The sequence below is a fragment of the Centruroides sculpturatus genome, unplaced genomic scaffold, assembly GCF_000671375.1.
Source record: "Centruroides sculpturatus isolate CEXI.00-Female unplaced genomic scaffold, Cexi_2.0 scaffold33, whole genome shotgun sequence".
In the NCBI taxonomy this organism is placed as follows: Eukaryota; Metazoa; Arthropoda; class Arachnida; order Scorpiones; family Buthidae; genus Centruroides; species Centruroides sculpturatus.
The window spans coordinates 742,257-756,158 of NW_019384325.1; the positions used below are offsets into that span (position 1 = coordinate 742,257).

General features: G+C 31.0%; 1 protein-coding gene across 3 annotated transcripts in view; it reads left to right on the forward strand.

Annotated features, from left to right (window-relative positions):
• LOC111627150 (peroxisomal targeting signal 1 receptor-like) overlaps window positions 1-13,902 on the forward strand; it is a 54,606-nt gene that overhangs the window by 34,196 nt on the left and 6,508 nt on the right. For all 3 annotated transcript variants that reach the window (XM_023370728.1, XM_023370722.1, XM_023370735.1), the window contains exons 10-11: window positions 10,594-10,654; window positions 11,593-11,736. In XM_023370728.1, coding sequence (XP_023226496.1) covers window positions 10,594-10,654; window positions 11,593-11,736 — 205 coding nt within the window. The remainder of the gene's footprint in view (window positions 1-10,593; window positions 10,655-11,592; window positions 11,737-13,902) is intronic.

Here is a 13,902-nt window from a genome sequence, read left to right on the forward strand (position 1 = left end):
CAGCCAGGAAGTGGAATTTTCTTTCTGCGCAGCAAGAAGAAAGTACCATTTTCGGTTGAGGTGTGGTGAATAAGAAGGTTCGAAAATTTTTTAAGATTTCTTACTCTAAGAATAACAAAAATTATTATTTTAAAAATTAAGTTAATATATTAATCATTGAGTTTTTAATTTTAATCGAACTTTTTTTGCTTAGTTGTAAGATCATTTTAAACTATGTATAGCAGAAATAAAGCATTTGATATTTTTAATAATTTGTTTATTTCAGTTAACCTATTTTTTATTTGTAACTTTATTACTTTCTGATTAGGGGGCCCTATGGTCTAGGAGCCATGCCCTAAAGATGGCACTGATCACACTGCACTAAGGTGTAAGTACACCTAAAGTTCAGCAATAAGAGTGATTTTTGTATGGCATTATTTTTAGCATTTATATAAGCATAGTGGACAAAAGAAAGAAATAGATGTTATTTAATACTAACAGTAGAAAATCGTGTTTTAGCAATGGAAAATCGTATAGAATCCAACAGTTTCTGAAGTAAGTTGCTAAGCAAACTTTCCCTTCCCAACAGTCTTTCTACTATTCTTCTTTAGCTTAAACTATGACATCACGTGTTCTTGACTACTGTAGAAAAACTGAAAATAATAATTGTTGAGTGATAATAAATGATTTCTACTGTTGTTATTAAATAAAATGTTGTTGGACACTCATTTAAAAGCTTGTATCTTTCTAGAACTCAAATTAAAGATTGAGCAAACCTTGTGCCAGAAAGTACAAGATTTTAAACTAGTATTCTAAATATTAATAACTTCTGTAGCGACAATCTTTCGACAAAGACAAAAGTCGACTGGTCTCGGCCGCCTGAACAAGTACTTCGAACACTAGCAGCTAGTAAAGGAAACTTGATGAAACTAAAGGAATTGATGGAAACGATCATAAACTTATGATCTGAATGCCTAGTGGATGCACTGGGTTGGGTTCCCACTTACTTGTAGGGAAGGGGACCCCGCTGTCTGAAATATACCTAAAGAATAAACGATCTCTTAATTAGTCAGTGGAATAAAGTGCAGTGTCAGCTGCACACCCTAAAAAGCTATGTCACGTTAGCAAGCTAGGGCCTAGTTCCGCGGACGGGAAACCAGACGTTCAACAGGGCCCAAAGCTTTGTCATTTAAGGTTTTAGCGGCAGAATCGCCACAAGTCAATGACGAAGGAAAGACATAGTCTCTCAACCCTGTGGTGCCAATCTGGCGGGGCAGGGAAAGAGATCCCTATCCGGGAAACGATCCTTAAGAGACTTAAGTGGGTGCTTATATATTTGGCATTCACCATGGTTTTCTGATTTCTAACAGTGTTCTTCATTTTTCATTTCAACAGAAACTATAACCTAAAGTAAACCATGAGCAAGGCAAAGTGCATGCTTAGGGAGGGCTGACTTCTTAAAACTAACTCAAATGGTTTTGTGGTGTCATCTTGGAGATGTAGGTTGCCTGACTTGGAGCTTTTCTGCATGTTGTGTGCTTCCAATATCAGTGTATCTAGTAAAGGTTTCCATGCAATCTTCCAACATTCAAGTTATGAGAAACATATAAATAAATGCTATGAAGTATTTGGTTCCAACCAGTTAAAACCTGTCACGCGTGTGCTCATTCGAATATAAATTGCACACCCACAGTCAATCCGGCACCAAATTAAAAAATTAATTTGTAAATATTTAGCATCGAAAAACTGCTATTTTCACTTTAATCTAGCTTTTTGATGTTTCTAGTCGAACTCAGTCAAAAAAATATTTAATTGAATTATAATTTATTGAAGATTTTAAGTTTTTAATACTAGAAGGTAATTAGCATAAATTACATGGTGTCATATTTCATCTTCACTTCCATTCAAATTTATTTTCTTAGACACGTGTCGATGTTTGTTTTTACTTCTACTGGAGTTTAGGCTTTTATTTCAATTCAACCACTTTGGTTACACAAAGTGGGGAGAAGGATGTTAGGTGATTGCATGCCTGATTTTATAAGACAGAAATTTCCTTACCTTGAAAGTTTTATTATGTTTTCAATTTTAATTATTATTAATTAACGTTTTTTGATGGATTCTTATATCTTTGTATTATCTGAAGTTGCAATGAAACTTAATTTAAAAAATATGTTTTTATTAGATTTTAAAATTCAAAAATAAATTAAATATTATTGGAAATGTTAAACTATAAGTACAGTGTGTTTTACAATATTATTGCGAACAGATATAGATTTTATAAACATATTTATTATTTTAATTTTTATAAATTATTTAATTTGATGCAACAGGATGTGCTCAGAATCGATTAATTTCTGTGGTGCGTTAATTAATATGGCAGCGGGACTCAATTCAATTACCTTTTCATTTTAGATGTTAATTAGTGTGTGTTATTTTAATGTAATTTTACATATAATGTATGTTTATTATAATTAATAAATCTGTATTGGAATAATATCTGTGTCTGAATAAAACAAAGCAATTATAAAAATAAAAAGCGTGCATTGCATCTCAACCATTTGTAAGCGAAATTTTATGATTTTAATTTTTAAAAAATAAGATTTTTATTTATATTTTCTGTAATTTGATCTGTAAATGCAAAAAACTAAACTTATCAAATATCAACTCTCTATAAATAATTTCATCATTTACTTATTGACATCAGTTTTGTTAAATTTCACTAGATTGTATTATTTTTCAACTTCAGGGTAGTAAAGCTTTGTATATTTTCTCCCGTGAAAGTAATAGACTCTGTGGGTTCCCCACTGTGAAGGACAACAAACTGCTAATCGTTTTATTGCTTTGTTTTCATAAACTCCTTTCTCTGTCAGATGTGGGTCAAATGACTAACAAATTGTTTTATTGCACTCAGGAATGTTTTCTTTTAGATTTGACAACTAGTGTGGCCATTGGCCAAAGTTTATATATATATTTTTGTTAACTTTAGCTAGGCTTAGTATTTCCTTTGTTCTTTTGTCTTATCTGTTCTAGAACTTTCTCCCTTAATCCCTATTCCCTCGGGTGACATCACCGATTCTCTGAAACAATGTCATGAGACAAAAGGAACAACAAGTCCCTAGGGAGAGAGGAAGTGGAAGAAAGAGAAGAAACTGGGACTTCGTCGAGAGAGGACGGAGAAACGAGTGCGGTCCTGACCGAGGAGTCGAGCAAGGAGTGAGAAAAGAACCTTGCGAAAGAAGGCCGAAGAAGGATCACACCTTGATCACCTAGAGAGAGATCAGAGGTGTCGGAACCTTGTAAGAGACAGCTGAATTATAGAGAAACGTAGGACCGTTGCTAAGAAATTGAGTTTCCCCAGATTCAAGTAACAACAAGCAGGAAGACCACAAGACAACCCCAGAAAACATAAATGTTCATAAAAGGAAGGAAATTAAGGTCTGGAGCCATTCAAAGATAGAAGATGGTGAATCACCCGAGACCATGTGGTAGAGAAAAATCCCGGGTATTTTCCCTTTTATTCTACTCCTATCCTTATCTATATTTTATCTCTCCTTCCTTAGTTTGTAAGTAGGTTAAGTTTTAGTTATAAGTTGCCCCCACGTGTTTTGTTTCCGTTGTCACGTGTCAGTTGCCACCACAGAAGATTGTTAGTGTAGACAATTATCTTATGTATATCGAACCCAATAGGCTGTATGTTGCAATCATTTCAAAGAACCAGTGTTTGAGAATAAAAATCTTTAGTATTCTTACTCGTTTTATTTGTTTCCTGATTGCAATAATACATTGCCCTCTAACGGAACTTCACACTAGTACTGCCAGTAATAAATTCTGTAATTTTATTTTTAATCATTTAAAAAATATTTATAAAATTACCAAGTAAATGTTTGGGTCACAATTACTAAATGGTTTTGCTACGTAATGAACATAAATTTTAATTGTTGCAAAATTGAAAGTGTTAAATTTCTTATCATGCAACTGATCAGGTGACAGCCAGGCCATAACACTGAAGTGATACAGAAGCGAGAAAATCGCATTGTCAAAACAACTTTAATGACTTATTTGAAATGAATTGCAATTGATCCTGTCATTGAAACCAGGAGAAAAAGAGAATGTATAGCATTATGGTAAAGGTTAAATATTCTATATTGTTATTTTATTAAATCACAATTGTTGCACATAACAATCATGAGAGTACAGTACTCTCACACTGCAAGAGAATTCACTGCAGATGATGGTAAGGTATTGGTTTTCATAAAATTTCTCTGAAAAAAAGGTCATAAGTTTGAAAACTACTGTGGGAATTGCTTCAGAACATATCAGTGGAGGAATGAGGAGTAGAAAGTCTGCAGTTCAACTGTTGTTTATTTTTGAGAAATTTAATATAAAAAAAACGCCATGTATTTGCTGGATACATACGTTCCTGGATGTGAGTTAATAAACAAAAATTCTTTAATTTATATATTATAGTCTCTTTGCATTTTTACATTGATACATTCACAAAATTAAAAAAATACAAAAATTATATGGGACGTGGTGTCATAAAACTATATAAAATGATTAAAAAATACCAATGGATAAAATTAAATTATTTCCAGGTCAAATTAGAATTCTTTAGAAGTTATTTTCTTTAAAATAACATGATTATAAGCACTTATTTGACCTGAAGAATTCTGTTGAAATGCCAAAATACTCAACTGTTGCTAAAGTAGTCAAAGTATTGTTGGCTCTCAGTCATGGCAAGGCAGATGTTGAAAGAGGGTTCTCCATTTCTAGATGGGTTCTGACAGAACCTCTAAGTCAGAACGAATGATGAATTCATTGTTAATAGTAAAAGACTCCATGTATACAACATAATGTGTTTTTTGGTGCAATGACAAATGTTACTTAGGTTGGCCCACAATGCATATCCTACTCACAAGGCTTTTTTGGACAAGCAAAGTAAAGTGAAAGAAGAAAAGCAGAAGAAGAACAAGAAGGAAGGGAGAAAAAAAGAAGAGGAGGATAAAAGCACTTGAACAGGAAAGAAAGAAAATTGATACTCTTGAAGTTGAGCTGAAGAAGGAAATGAAAAGGGAAATGAGGTCTAGAATGTTCAAAGAAATCACTAATAGACTATGAAATGCTGTTAAGAAAAGCAAAGTTGAAGAGATACGTCTTGCCCAAGGGCTATTGGAAGGTGCAAAGAAAATTCAGTATGATGAAGAGGAGAAAAAAGAGAAGTGCAGAAACTGCAGCATGACTTAAACAAAAGAAAATCTTTTTTAATTACAAATTTTTTAACAAGAAATCAAAAAATGTACCTTAAAATAAATGGCATTTGAAATGTTATATGGAGACACATTCTGGTAGTTATGTTACTCTTCCATTTCCTTTGCTGTATAACAGTGGGAACTCTGTACGGGGCACGTGAAAACTTAGTGTGGACCTGTTCTGGCTTAATGCAGTCTTACTGGTCACTTTTCTGGAGTATAAACTCAGCCTAATTATTTTTGTGTTTAATTTTTTTTGGTCCACTTAATAATCAATCTAATATCATATGCAAGGTTATTGGTACAAAATGTGTGTGTGTTTTTTAATAATGCCTCTTTGAGTTCACTTTAACACTATTAGCTTTTTTTCAGTGTGGACTCTCTTTTCTCACTTATATTCACTACCATTTAATACCTGCTATAGTTATCCCTTGAGTATTACAGAGGATGTATATCTATATTTGAGTATAACAGTAATAATGATAATATTTGAAAGATATGTCACTGACACTAGACAATGTGATCAGCTGAAAGTTATCCAGAGTCACCACCATTTGCAGGCCTAAGCTCGATTAATTTCGATCTAATAAATGCACTCATTCCTAAAGGTCTGAGCTCCAATGCGTGTATTGAAATAGGTACAATAATGATAATATCATGCTTACAAAATTCCATAAAAATTTGTCAGAAGTAAATTGTGACTGTAAATTTATTTCTTGCCATTTACCTTTAAAAAAAATAGGCATATTATTAACAATTTTCTTAATTTTAAACACACACACACACACACACACACACACAATCTTTTATTTAGGTACATATAAAATGTACATTTCCGGTACCGCATAGGCATAACCGGATTAGTTATATTTGTAACTATATTTAACAATTATTTAATAACAATCATTAGTTTTTAATTAAAGTTTTCAATTAAAGTTTAGGATTATTCTAGAATAAAAATGAAGACATTATTAATTAGTAAAATAGTTTGTGATATAACAATATTATAAATTATTTGTGACATTTCTTTTCTTATCAATAATTATTAATATTTATATATACATATATAAGTTTTCTAACAATGTCTTTAAGTATTTAAATAACATATATATGTGAGGTGAAACATAGTTATTTAGTTAACAAAATATAAACAATTTTTAATACAATTGTAATGAATGCTATAAGTTTAAGAATAACAATAACATTTATGATTATTTATATTCACATATATAAATTGTGGTTTGTATGATATGTTTTATTTAATTTTAATTTTAAAATTCTATAATAAAAATTTATATTAGAGAGAGTAATATGACAGTTCATATTTGGATATGAGAGAGTGAATATAACAGTTCATATTCATTTAACACTCATTCCAATTTGCCTGAAGATCCTCATTGATCTTCAAATCTCAAGACACTCCTTGCAGTCCACTAAGTTCGATTGGAGAGTTCTGAACATCATTCTTATTCAGTCTTTTTAAATATTAAAAAACGATTTGCTGGATGTTTAAAGGTGTTGATTTTTATTTTATTTATTCAGTCTCTACGGCACCCCTTCCCATCCACCTGATGATCCTCGAGTATGATCCTGGGAGAGTCACAATCGATGAATTCGCCACGCAAAATCACCGGGATGAATCTTGAAAGAGTTTCACAGATCGACGAGTTCATAGTTTTCAGAAAGTCACCTTCTAGAATTTCTGTCCTTCCAGCCCCACCAACAATAACTCAACAAAACACCATTAATATGTTGTGAGACTCGAAAATTTCTCCAAAATTCCTCTAATCATGGATTAACCGATTATTGAAATCAATAACAGTGTATCGTAATTTTGAAGTTACGCTGTCACAATAATTTGCTGTACATCAAGACCGCAACACCGATCAAAGCAATGACAATCACAGAGAGTCTTAAAAGTTACATACTGAGTACCCAGAATTTATTAAATACTGTTAGGTCCGAAGTACCATGATGTGCAGAGGCATTACGAGTATATACATATATATACGAGTTGAAGGCCCTCCACTTACATACACTATGGCTTCGTTAATCGTATAGAGCTATTGTTATATGTGCCGTAGTTCGTAAGTTTGTAGGTAATTGGTTTATGGTGTGAACACCAGTTATTTGTTTTTTTAATTTTTGTAGAAATTAGATTTAATTTGGTGCTTTAATTATTGCTAAAGCAGATGCACTATCGCTTATAATGATGATGTTTTTGAGTTTGTATTCTCTGTTTGTCCACCATCAATTAGGTATGTATTGTGTTGATATCGTTGTATTTTTTAATGAGTATTTGTAGATAGTAGAACATTTCCTTGTTATTAATCAATTCGTGTTGTGTACAAGGCCAAGAAATACCTAGCTGAATAGCAATTGTTTTTAGGTCGAGTCTTTCTTGTTCAAGCATTAGGCAGTTGAATATATAGTGTTCACTCCCATCAACATCACCACATATTGAACATCTATTGGTGTTTAAGTTTGCAAATCTATTTAAGTACTTTGCAAATTTTCCATGATCAGTGAAGAATTGTGTTAATAAGTGTGTAGGTTGTATCCAATGATATTTGTATATGTCCTTTATAATTGGGAAGAACTTGTACGTAGTTTTCTCTTTGTATGTATTCCATTTCTGCTGCCATTTATACAAAACATCATTCCATAAAAGTTTTTTAGCTGTCTGTAAACTAATTTTGTTGTATGATATCGTTAAATTTTGGTCATTAGTGGCCGACTTAGCCAATTCATCCGCTCTTTCATTCCCGATAGTTCCTTCGTGTGCTCTGGTCCACATGAAACTATAATTGTTTTTAGAGGCAGTTATTTGTTCTTTAATTTTTGTAGAAATTGGATTTAATTTGGTGCTTTTAATTATTGCTAAAGCAGATGCACTATCGCTTATAATGATGATGTTTTTGAGTTTGTATTCTCTGTTTGTCCACACAATGGCCTCCAGAATTGCAATCATCTCAGCCTGGAAGATTGTGGATAATTCACCCAATTTAAATGTTTGATGATATATTTCAGTGTTGTCAGAAAAAACAACAAAAGCGCACCCAACTTTGTTTTCAATTTTTGAACCATCGGTATAGATTATGATATCTTGATAAGAAATATTCTCTTCAATTTTTATAGGTTGGGTACTGGGATTTTGACTCATTCGATATGGTGTTGGGGTTTCTAATTCTGATGCCAGAATATTGCATTCATTAGTCGATATATCTTTGCCCCATTTTAAATTGAAAATACGACTATAATATTCTATATGTAATTCAATTGGGGTTTTTTTTGCCAGTACTTGTAGAGCCGCATTTGGAGCAGTTCTATAGGCCTTAGTAAGAAGGATGGTGGCTTTTCTTTGTGCAGAAGTCAGTTTTCTTTTTGGATGTATTTTAGAAGAAGCCCATCCCCATGATCCACAAGCATATGTTATTATGGGGATAAAGAGTTGGTTGTATATTGTATCTAGTGCATTAAAAGTAAGGCCCCAGGTATTATGGGCAACTCTAGAAAAAGCTTGGAAAATTCGGCCTGTACGATTGGTAATGAATTCAATATGTTTGTCCCAGGCAAGTCTGTTGTCAAGAATTACGCCTAGATATTTTAGCGTTTTGTCAATGTGTATTGACTTTCCTCCCATTTTAATTGTGGGAACCCTAAGAAAGAGGTTGGGACATCTAGGTAGGTTGAAAATTGTGCCGTTTGTTTTATTTGTATTAAATCTTAGTTTATGATTTTCTCCCCATTTATATATTTTTTCCAAGACAGTAGTTCCTTTTCTCTCTAGTTCTGCTCTGGTATTACCTGCAATTAATACTATGACGTCATCAGCATAAGCAACCATCATGTTTTGCCCAAAGTTCTGTTCGAGGAACAAGTCAAACATAATTGTCCAGAGCAAAGGACCAAGGACAGAACCCTGGGGACAACCTCTTTCAACGTCTCGAGAAACAGTATTATGTCCTTGTTGTATAATTGCTGTTCTTTCAGATAAGTAATTATGTAGAATTTTATATAAATTCCCGGGACACTTTTTCCTACTAAGTTGTAACAGTATTAGCGGCCACCATGTACTATCAAAAGCTTTACTTATGTCTAAGCTTATCCCGAGTACAAATCTATTGTCATTATTCAAAAGATCTATTATTGTGTTATTTACAAAGTAAATAGCATCAGAAGCAGATTTTTGGTGTCTGAAACCATATTGGGAATTATGTAGACATTGATGATGTTCCATATGCCAATGTAACCTTAATTTTAAACAGTAAACTACAAGTTTGCATAAACTTTCTATTGCTTATTAGTTTGGTGCTTTTATTATGCACTTATAATAGAGAAGTGGACAGCACGCCGACCGTTTAATAGGAGAAACTTTTATCATATAGGCGTTAAATTACAAATAAATGTCGCTAGACTGACAAGCACTTATTTTAAAAAAATTTTCTTACGTTCTACTGTTGTTTCCATTCCAAAACGTTAATACACTTGAAACGAGTACTTATTTGTATTAAAAAAAAAAAAAAAGGAATTTAACCGTTTTTAACGACCTGATGAAGACAAAAATAATTATCGTCGAAAGTGCTTGTCGGTCTAGCGACATTTATTTGTAATTTAACACTTATATGATAAAAGTTTCTCCTATATTATGCACTTATTGAATCAATTTAAATTAATAAAATTCTAATTAGAATTACTTTAAATATAACAAGTAAACTTATTGTGACATTGTCAAAAATTGCAAAAAAATTTATTTTTTCGATTTTTTGCACTATCTTCTTGGCCCTGTACAGTAAATCATACTTTTCCTTCAACAATAGAGTCGTTCCAATCATCTATCTATCAGTAACACCTTTTGGGGGAAATTTTTGAATTGAAATAACACGACTTCTTGTTTGTATTAGACATTTGTATATAGTTAATTTGGGCCTCCTGACCTCAAGGTTTCCATATCTGGTCTCGAATTTCATCCATCTAATTCCTTTCTCAAGATTAAGGAAAGACAGACAGACAGCAGTGAGAATTTATAGGTCTACAATTTTTTAAAATTGCAACCTAAAAAATATTCACTATAATATAATAATTTACTGCAAAGGATATTAATTTTTATTGTTCAAATCATGATTTGTTGTTTCTCTTCAACAGCTAACCATTTTTTATATTACAGACAATTTAAAATTATAACAGTTCAGTAAATTGAACTTATTAGACATGATATATTAATATATCATTTAAATACTTTGAAAAACACTTTAGTGAAATGGGCAAACTTTCTCCTTATATTCCCAGTAAAAATTACATGAAACAATAAAATTATTTTAAATATCACATCATCAAAGAATAATTTTATAATTTTCTTTTTAAGGGAAGAGCCCGAAGAACATTCCTGGCTGAATGATTTTGAAAATTTCTCTGAGCCATACAAGGTAAGAATATTTTTTAATATTACAGACAGTTGAGTTTTAATACCAATAACGGAGTGTCAATGTATTTTGTAGTTTGCAGCAAAATTGGACCTTTTGAGAAAGAATTAATGAACTTTTTCCATGTTTAAATTGTTAAAATTGTATATGATCATTTTGAATTTAAATCTCGTAATTTCTCTGAATGTGAAATCAAAAAATATTTTATGTAAACATTAGAAAAAGAAAAATATGAAACTTTGCATGATTTAAAAGTTCAGATTGCTACTTTCGGGAAACCAAAATTTCTTTTTATTAAATAATAATCTTGACTATTTTATGACCATTCTCAGCTTGCAATGAATAAAAATAAATGATGGAGAATAAAAATTTATTTGGTGTGAGCCAAGGTTGGCCATAGAATGACAAGAAACATTGTCGAATAAAGAATAATTTTGGTTTTTTAAACTTAACAGTTTGGTCATTTAAATAAAAAAAATTATTATTATTAACTATAGGAATGATTAAACTAGAGTTTAATCATTCCTATAGTTATTGAGTAAAGTGACATTCAATTATCATGCATCATAACAGTTTTTGTCTTAGTAGATGCTGAATTTCTCACATATTTACTTCAATATTTGAGCAAATATAAAATAAGCAATTGTTACTTAAAGTTAAATTGATTTAATTTACAATTATTTCTAAAAACACAGATTGATCAATAATTATATTTTGCAAATAAAAATAAAACTGTAAACACATAGCAATTTGTTACTTGTTATTCCGCTAATTAATATTGAATGACTTTGACTCTGTGCTTGAAATTCAAACCTAAACCTTTTTCACTTGTTTCGAGTAAAAGGAATTATTATTTAATTTAATGTCATAAAGAATTTATCATTCATTCATCAGTCAGAGAATATTTGTTGTCTGTTACATTTATTATGTATGTATTTTAGGAATATCAGTTTGCAGAAGATAATCCAATGAAAACTCACTCCGAACCGTTTGAAGAAGGACTAGAGAAACTAAAAGAAGGCGATATTCCAAGTGCTGTATTGTTGTTTGAAGCTGCAGTGCAGAGTAATCCGGAACACGAAATGGTAAATATATTTACTAATCTTTCACAGTCTTGTAAGACTGTGAAAATAATATTTTTTTCAAACATACAATCATGTACAGTGAATGATCAGATAACGAACATAATCCATTCCAAGACCATGTTTGCTATTCGAATTGTTTGTTAATCAATTATCAATTTACCATAGATTTTCGTGGGAATTTGATTAATTTGTTCTGGAAATCCCAAAAAATAAATAAAAATTATATACTTTCTTACTATGTTTATTTACATGTAATAACAAACTAAAAGCAATCTCCATTTTTTCATGGATGACACATCTTTGTTTCTCAGATGCGATTTTTGTTATGCCTTTATCTGCTTGAATCTTCTTGATTATATCTTTTATAGCTAAGATTGTATCTACTGTAGACCTGTTGAATTCATCTGCTTACAATATCAGACGTCTGCCCACTCTACCATGGCTATTGTTTAGTTTCTATAGTGAACACAGTTCTTGACAATAATATTATGGATTTTAGGTCCCATAATATTATCAGTTTTTTAAATAAAAAGTTCAGAAAAGCACTTACAAAAATTTAGAGAACAGAAATTAACTAATGCAAAAAATGTTATGTATACAATTGTGAAAGCCTCATTCCATAAACCATGTATAGATAATACCATTAAAATATAGTTTTACAAATCTTAAAGAAAGCGTTACTTCTTGTGTTTGTTGTCCAAACATAAAAATCTTTTGCGAAAGTGTTCGTTAAACGATCATCCACTATATTTTGTTAAAATTGATTTTGTGAAATGAAAATGTTTTTCCAATTTGAAAGATTACAGATTTAAATTTGCCTGACAATGATCTAAAAGTATATTCATAGAATATAATAGAATGGAATGTGAATTTTAAAAATACCTTTTGTTTTATTTCAGTAAATACAACATATAATACCATATTAATCTGAATATTATATGATGTTTTTCCCAGTTTTATAAAGGTGAAAAATCACTCTTGATCTACATTTGAATCCAATTAAAGTTTTTTTGATTTAGATGTGTGTTGTACAGAGGTAAACTGAAGCTAAAAGTCAGCCGACTTGGGACCTGTCCTATGACCTGAAAACTATGCATGGAAATTGTGTTTACACAATTCTAAATAATTCATTAATCAATTGTTTTTGTAATATTGACCAAACTAACGATAATCAAACAATAATTGATTAACTGATTGTTTTAATTGTATTCAACAGAATTGATCAGTTTTGGTAACATCTACAGAAATTTTAGTTTGGTAGTTTTTTTGTAAAGACTCCTAAGAGTGAAATAATCAAGCAATCATCAAAAATTGGGGAAGGTTGCTGAAAATTTACTGCAAAATTTATTCTGTTATAAAGTACAAATTTCCATCATAATCATATCAAATATATAAATTTGTAATTACATGTTTTAGACTTTATAAAAATGACGGTTATAGAAAAAAAATAATAACAGGAAAAACAAAACAAAAAGTTTGGTTTCATTTTCAATAGTCATAAAATTGGAAGTACACTTTCCAGAATACGCACGAAATATGCAAGGAAGCCTACATCCCTGGCAAATATATATTCGGAACAGTCTACCACCAGGTGCATAATACATTTCAATTTTGCTTTATAACTTTCATTAATTTCATTTTATTCATTGATTGATTGATATTGACACACCAAAAAAGAAACCAACAAGTTACAATTTGTCACTTATGTGTCTTGGATACCAACGTGACAAATTATATATTATTATATTTCTTTCTATAAAACAAACCTTTTGAGTACAATTTTCAAATCAGTTAGGTATGATTGAGCTGCAATTTCAAACAAGAAGTTATTTATTATGACTGGGCTGCAATTTTTAATTTAAAATATATGATCTCCACCTCAAATCTGTAGTGGTTTGACCCTGTACATCATACTTTTCCTTTAGCAATGGAGTCATGCCAATCATCTATCTAACACCTTTCAGGGGAATTTTTTAATTGAAATAACGTGACTTCTTGTTTGTACCAGACATTTGTATATAGTTAATTAGACCTCCTGCCCCTAAAGTTACCTATCTAGTCTTGAATTTCACCTATCTAACTTCTTTCTCGTGATTAAGGAAAGACAGATGGACAAACAGATGATAACAGTGAGAATTTATAGGTTTACAATTTTTTGAAATTGCA